The 7,388-nt window shown below is 48.6% G+C and overlaps 1 protein-coding gene across 1 annotated transcript; it reads right to left on the reverse strand.

Annotated features, from left to right (window-relative positions):
- Nucleotides 1–2,560: 2,560 nt before the first annotated feature.
- Nucleotides 2,561–6,960, reverse strand: METTL21A (methyltransferase 21A, HSPA lysine). Its single transcript, XM_086751582.1, has 3 exons — nucleotides 6,547–6,960; nucleotides 5,295–5,406; nucleotides 2,561–4,265 (listed from the first exon to the last, which is right to left on the reverse strand). Exons 1-3 carry the CDS (start codon nucleotides 6,691–6,693, stop codon nucleotides 3,868–3,870), a joined length of 657 nt encoding a protein of 218 aa, XP_086607708.1. The 5' UTR covers nucleotides 6,694–6,960; the 3' UTR covers nucleotides 2,561–3,867.
- Nucleotides 6,961–7,388: the final 428 nt, after the last annotated feature.

Here is a 7,388-nt window from a genome sequence, read left to right on the forward strand (position 1 = left end):
TAACCTTTGTGGTATAAACTGTCATAACTCCCTTTTTACACAAACATTTATGTGCAGTCACATAAACATGCTTTAAAAACCTTTACAAAGTCTCTTTTTTGAGCAGGATGCTCCATTTACACTAATTTTGTGGCAAATGGTAGCTAGAGAGGAATATGTGAGAAGACAAGACTGTGGTGTCCTCGCATGATCTGTGGCCTGCTGTAAGTATTAATGAGATATGTTCCCCAAAGGGAAGGCTTGTAAAATCTTAATTAAATTGAATTAGATTAGTGAGAAGTTAAGTCCTGTAAAACAAAGTTTCTCTTCCACTTCTGATATTTTTAAACCCGCTTTCCAGTACCCATTCTGGTGGCAATTAGTTCCGTTGTTTAATAATGTGTGAAAGACTTTTTCTTTTCACAGTTTAAATATGCTGCCTTTCCCACTTTTAAGCATTCCTGTAAACCATGTACTACTGATGTTAAGAACAGAGCAGAACAGAAGGCAGCAAACACTGCAAGGATCGCAGCCCACTTATGTAATGTGCAAGGCTGGATCCAAACACTGGGATGAAAGCCAGAAGAACACATTCAGCACTGAGGCAAACACACCTCCAGTGAAATCAAGGGGAAGCAGTAAGGTCAGCTCATTATGGCGGGGATTTTGTGGTTTTCACAACTGAGCATTTTCATAATGTCATTCATGTGCTTGCTCAGAAAAATCTGCATCTCAGTAATGAGGGAGAATCCCAAACAGGGATTCATCCAGGAGATAAAAACGCGGTTTGGCTTGAATTTTGCACTGAAAAGAATCGGGTAACACAGATCCCTGTGCAGTCAGTAGTCAGCTGGTATACCTCATTCTTCTGACACTGCTGCACCTTGAAGCTCTTTGTCCATAAGATACAGAGCTGAATTTCATACTCCATGTCTTGATTTTAATCAAGCATGATTTTAGTTGCAATTACATTTTAGAAGTTTGTTCCCTTGCAGAATGGCATGTTTCAGGGATGGTTTCACAATCTCAGCATGCTCACGTCTTATCTAGTCACTTCCCTGTGACTTGGATCCTCTCCCTAGGGTGAGTATTTTATTTCCCAAGAGACTATTTATGCACTGCCCCATTACTCAGGGACCCGTGCCCAAACACATCCGCCCTACAGATGAGTTCACAGCATCTGTGACAGAACAGGACCAATGCAATGTGTCGTAGTTCAACCCCGATCAAGACCAGACTACGCAGTCTCTCTGAGACCCCCCACCCTCCGAGAGAATAGGCCCCCCCACCACCTTAGGCCCCCCTCACCAAGCAAAACCACAACACAATGGAACCACCTAAAGCACAATCACAGTGACTTCTCTAGTGGTGGGATGAACAGGGTGACAGAAAGTGCTTGGGCAGGTTGTCAGTGTAATTGCCAATGGCACTGAAGCATTACCGTGCATCATCTCATAGGAGAGCAGAAGCCTGCCTGGGACCAGTCGGTCGGGACACCAGCATTTGCAGGTGTCTTTGCAGAGGGCTGCTTTCTGTGTGCTCACTCACCGGGCAATTATGCCTCTGCCACTTCTGTCCTGCACGTCTGGCGTGGTTCACTCCTGACATCTCCGTGAAGCTGAGTGTGATGGGAATATGAAAAAGCTGTGAAGCCCAGCCAAGGACATCAGAAGGCACTGCTTGCTGCCTGGTGCAGGTGGGTGTTAGCACTGCCCAGCGGGAACGGGCTGTAGGTTTCAGCTGAGTTACAGCCTCATGGTCGGTACCTGCCCCTCAACACTACCTTAAAAACCAACCAGAACAAATGTGCTCATGGTGGTGGCTTTAGCGCAGTATTCCTGAGTCTGGTCTCAATCTAAAGGAGTGCCTGCACCCCAGTAGCAGTCAGAGGTGTCCCCTTGAGGGGGTGACACTTGCTTAGCTGGGGAGGGGCCACCAAGAACTCAGCTCTGCAGGTCAGGGGCAAGGACTCACCTGAGCTGCCACTGTCACCTCACGCTTTTCTCCACAAGTATTTACTTATGGGCAGTAGTGTTGCTTCAGCCTTCAAACATAGTCCCCTGGGTTTGCATACAGCTGCTGTGCAGCAGCAACACAGCAAAAGAAGCCAAGCCTGGTCTCCTCTGGCACATGACTGCTCTCACAGGAAGGCTACGGGGCTGTAACAGCAGCAATGGGAAAACACACTGAAAGCTGCTAAACAATTAGAAAGAGATGCAATTAAACTGATTTGTTTTAAAAGTACAAAACTTTTCCTATCGTCAAAGCAAGGCCTGGAGTAAAGCTCCCTTTTTAAAAGTGTAGGTTGCTGCCTTATTCTGTGCTATTTAAGCAGGCTTCTCTCAATATTGCAAGCTGCAGCCTCTTGCACAGCCAGGCAGCAGGCTTTCCCTATGGACCAAGCCACATGCACTCAAAAGCCCGAGCACCAGCATGCTGCTTTCTGCCAGCTCCAGCCCGCGAGAAGCCTAATATACAGTGACCACAGACGAGCTCGGAAACAAGGAAACGCCAGTGGGGAGGAAAAGGAAGAGGAATGGTGAGAGCTTACAGCCACACTCCAAGAAACTAGAGCCAGAGGGAGAGCGGGAAAATCTTGTAATTTTTTTCAACCGTTGCTCACCCAGTTGATAGCACAGAAAAAGCCATGTCTGGCACATTAAAGCTCATAAGATGTTCTGTTTTTAATTAAAGGTGCTGTCTTTCTTCCTTCAAAGGAACTTCAACTCCAGTTTCAGACTGCAAATTCCCAGCCAGCTGCGTAAGCACTGTTTTAGTGACACCATGTGGCTTCTGAGGATACTGTTGTAAGCAAGTGTTTTAGAGCAGCAACTCTTCAGGCCGACTCCAGAGCCAAGCAAGGAACTTAGCTGAAAACACCCAAGAGACGCATCACGAATGAAGCACAAGACCTTCGGTCCTCATTCTTGGGAGCTGTAATGATAAACGTATCATTTCCAGATTACAGGCCGCACATCACTTCTGGACCACAGTCCCTCTGCATCTTTTTCAGTTAGGAAGTCTGATGGAAGCAGAAGTGATAAAGAGCTCCTAATGTCCCTGGCTCAAAGCGGCTGCTAGATTTTGCTGATGCCAGTGACAGAGATATGCACATGATTAAAGCCTGAACCTGGCCTGGGGCTTTCTAAGTTAAATTTACAGGAAAAAAAAAAAAAAAGAACCACGACTGCTTCAGTACTGCAGGCATAGTCTCCACACTTGCAAGTCAGGTAAAAATACCATTGATATCTAAGTTGTCTTACTCTGCAATACTGATTCCCAGCTGCCCCATGCCCCTCCCCAGATCTTGTCCTTTGTTTCACTATGCCTCTTCCATTCAGCAGTGACAGCAATAGAACAACTTTATAGCTGCTGCCTTTGTTGTTTTTGCCCTTTAAGTGGCTTCTTTTACCACAACTTTGAAGATACAGAAGGCCTGAAGAGTTAAAGCATTTAGAGCTGGAGTCTCAGCTTATAGTTCATCCACTTTTACTTTTCTAGAGTTAAGGAAGTAATAAGGTGAAAAAAACACATTCTATTTCTAAGTTTCACACAGAAATTAAGTGTGGTTTGATGTTAAACAACAGATCTTTTGATGATATTTTTGAATCCTGGATGTTTCCACAACTTAAATCAGTTTCAAAAATTACATTTGATAAAAAGTCAGTGGAAGACCCTATACAACTCTACTGAGAAATGAAGCAGAGGTTCAGTATGCAGAACAGAAGTACAATCCTTGCTGTATCAGAGCGAGTGACCAGACAAGACCATCAGAACAAGAAGCCAGTGAAATAACACAACTGCAATTATATGCTTAGGAACAAGTGTATTGAGTAGAAACAAGGGGAGGATTGAACAGCATCAGTGGTTTAGTAACAAAGCATAGAGTCAAAAGTCATCCTTGCGAGTACCCCTCTGTGCTTTGTAGATATGAACATCCTTACTGGAATCATAGTGGACCTCATATACAGAGAAACGGCCTCTCAGCATCTTCAAGAATTTGTGGTCCCGTTCATAGCGGATACGACAGGAAAGAAGAATCACAGTTTGCTCTGAGCACAGATGGTCCAGTGTCTGAAGTAGTTCTGCAAAAGTTTCTTCCAGATAAACGATGTCTGCACCCAGGATGAAGTCATATGCTCCTGGAGGGAAGTTGCCCAGGTCTTTTCCCCAAGTCAGTTCCTTCACCACAGCTTTCGGGCGTAGCTCGGAAGGTAAGTTAGCCTGCACATTTGACTCCAGGAACTCCAGTGCTGCCGCCCTGTCCGTGATGGTAACTCGAGCACCTAAGCAGTACAGGGATATATGTCTCAGACAAACAGTCGATGCCCATAAATACAGCACTTGTAATACAATGCTCTACATAAAGCAGGCTCCTTAGTTCCTGTTAAACATTATCAACTCCCCTGAGCTGCCTGATTAAAAACAAACAAACAAAAGAACAAAACAAGCAAAAAGCCCACTATCTACGTACATCCTACCCTTCATCAGTCACTTAAGAACATAAAGTGTACACATTAAGTTGGGTAGGGAACAAAAAGTGTTTTCTGGAGCTTTTCCTTAGTGCATGAAAGTAGAGAAGTTCCCTTCTGCCTTTCCATAGGTGACAACAAAATAAGTTACAGGGATTGTTACAATTAAGTGGCTCAAATTCCATACTTTTTCAGTAGGAAAGAGGCAGCTAGAGAGCCTATTTCACAAGTCAGACAAAACTTATGCCTGTGTGATTTTGCATGGCATGATTGTCTTTTTTTCAAACTGCTTTGTTTTTGTTATTTGGCACCTTCCACAGCCACCAGAGCTTTGAATTACAAAGTTAACCTGGGACAGTTAGCACAAATTTAACATAGAACCCAGTCCCCACCTCAGCCACAGACAGATCATAGGCAAATCACTTCACTTCTCCAGACCTTGGTTTCCCCATCTGCAAGACAGGCTAACAAGGCTTATGCAAGCTCAGAGTGGTCTCTGCCTGTAGCTTTATCTGTTCTGCACAGGAGGACAAGCGGAAGACTGCAAGCTCGACACTTGCTCCCTGGGGGAGAATAGCTGCAGAACTGAATGCTGCGGAGCAGAGTACCATGGTAACAGGCGTCTGCCTTAATAGGGTCCCACCATAAAGTAAACTGCACCATCGCTACAATAAATAACGCAGCAGGCTCTGAAGTCTAACAAGAAAGGAAGATGACTCAGGCAGGAAACATCACAGTTCACATATGTAGCTTTGGTGCTAACTTCTATACCAGGCATGTAGATGTGAAAGTGCCAGTTTTACTACACTTGTAAATTGCTTTAAACAAACAAAAAGCCCTTACCTAATAACGTGGCCACTATTCCCAGCAACCCGGTTCCAGCTCCTAGCTCAATCGCAGATCGATCCTTGAGATCCACGCCTCCCATCTCCAGATAAGCACACAGGACAACAGCCTGAACCAAGAGACAAGGGCAATTAAGCACAGGGCTCATTTCAATCATATTGAATACTGAATTTCTAATTTACACTGAGAGAAAAGCTTATGGGAAGGGCTAGGTACTTCAGATCTGCAGTAAGACTTTGTTCAGCCCTTCTCTGCCTCCTGTGTGCACGCGTGGTATTTTTATGAGTTTTATGGAAGACTCTTAGAGGCAAAAGGAAAAAAGAACCACAGAGGCTACAATGCATGAATCCTCACACGTAACAGGAGGCAACAAGAGTTGCATTTGGAAAGGAAAAGCCGGGTAGTGTCAAGCAGTAGTGAATGAACACAGTATTGAAAAAGTCTGGGATAATCATAGTATCTTGCAAGGTATTTCAAAAAGTTTCTGCCCAACACTGGCATGCCATCAGGAAAGACATAGCGCAAGTACAGGAATAACACTTCTGTCTGGTTGTATCTAACGTGTGTTACATTTTACAGAAATCTTGATAAGGAGCCACTCTCCATAGCAAGTTCTGTCAAAGCCGATGTCAAGAAAGGTCAACAGCCCTGTGCACCAATTCATTTGAGGAGTTTGCTAAAATTGCTACACTTGTTCTTTAAAACTAGAGGAAAAAGTGCAATTTGTGCGTGGACAGAGACCCGACCAACAGGAACTCTTGGATTCCTGCAGCGGTACTGCGACCGACTGCCCGGCAGCCTTGGGCCTGCCACAGACCCAGGTGTTTTGGATGGTTCTTATCCCCACGATAATGTCTATCAGCAGTCCTTCTCGACGCTACAAGCAGCAGGATCCGTGCTGTGCTCTGAAGGGCATTAAGCAAACATCACCGGCCACTGTTGAGAAATGGGTGAGAGTTCTGAGTTATCCGGAATATTTCCTGTATTTGGCACCGGCCGCGCCAGGTTTAAGGTGGCCCGTCTGCCCTGCAGTCCTCCAGGATCCCTCCCTTATGAGGAGGAAAAAAAAAAAAGGTAAAGCAGAGTTTAGCTTTTTGTTTTTGTTAAAAAGAAAATAAAATCTTACAGAACCTTAAGCCTTCCCTTAACAATTCAGTGTGAAACCATTTTCTAAGGTGATTCCGAAAGCCAGGCCAAGCGCTACAGGAAGCCACCGAGTACAGAAATATTCCGCCTGCTGAACACCTACCGCGTCCCAGACCACCGCCGCCACCCCCAGCCGCCGCCAGTCCTGCCTGAGGCGGATGGTGCGGCGGGCGAAGCGGTACGTGGCCGACGGGCTGTGCAGCTGCCGCGCTCCCCAGCCGGCTCCCTCCTCGTAGGGGACCAAGGCCATCCCGGCGGCCTCGGCCCCAGCCCCGGCCGCCTCACTGCTCCCGCCGCCTCCGCGCCCGGCGGTGGCCCTTCCTGAGCGCCTCGCTGCCCTTCGGCCCGCCCCGGCCGCCGCTGGGCTGGGGCCAGCTCCGCCCCGCGCCGCCGCTGCGGGGGGCAGCGGAAGGCCCGGGTACGCTACGGGGAAGGGCCCGGCGCTCCCCTGGGCCTGGGGCCGGGCCCGGCCCCCCCGCTACTCACGCGTGGCAGGCCCGGGGCCGCCGCGGAGCGCCCGGCCCTCCCACGGCCGCCGCACAGGCTGGGGAACGGCGGCGGGGCCGGCGGCGTTCAGCGGCCTCCACCGGCGAGCCGGGGGCGCGACCAAATGGCGGGTGGAGAGAGCTGGGGCCGGAGCCGGGGCCGGGGCTGGAAGGGCCCCAGAGCGCTCCTGCCCTTCAGCCACGGCGGGAGAGGGGTGGGGGGCAAGGCAGAGCGCAAGCCATGGCTGTCGGCAGGGTGATGCTGGTGCCCGCCATCAGGGGCCTGGCAGCGTGGGGCATGGTGGTGGGAAGCCGCTGGTCGGGTACGGGCTGTGCCTGCACCCGTCCCCGGGAGCTCCTCGGGCCATCCCGGAGGGGAAAAGCATCGCCCTTCGTCCTGACAGAGTCTGGGGCCAGGGGGGCCTCTCACACTTTCCAGACCCATGTGCCACGCAAAAAG

Source organism: Chlamydotis macqueenii, chromosome 6 (assembly GCF_036417535.1).
Source record: "Chlamydotis macqueenii isolate bChlMac1 chromosome 6, bChlMac1.mat, whole genome shotgun sequence".
Classification (NCBI taxonomy): Eukaryota; Metazoa; Chordata; class Aves; order Otidiformes; family Otididae; genus Chlamydotis; species Chlamydotis macqueenii.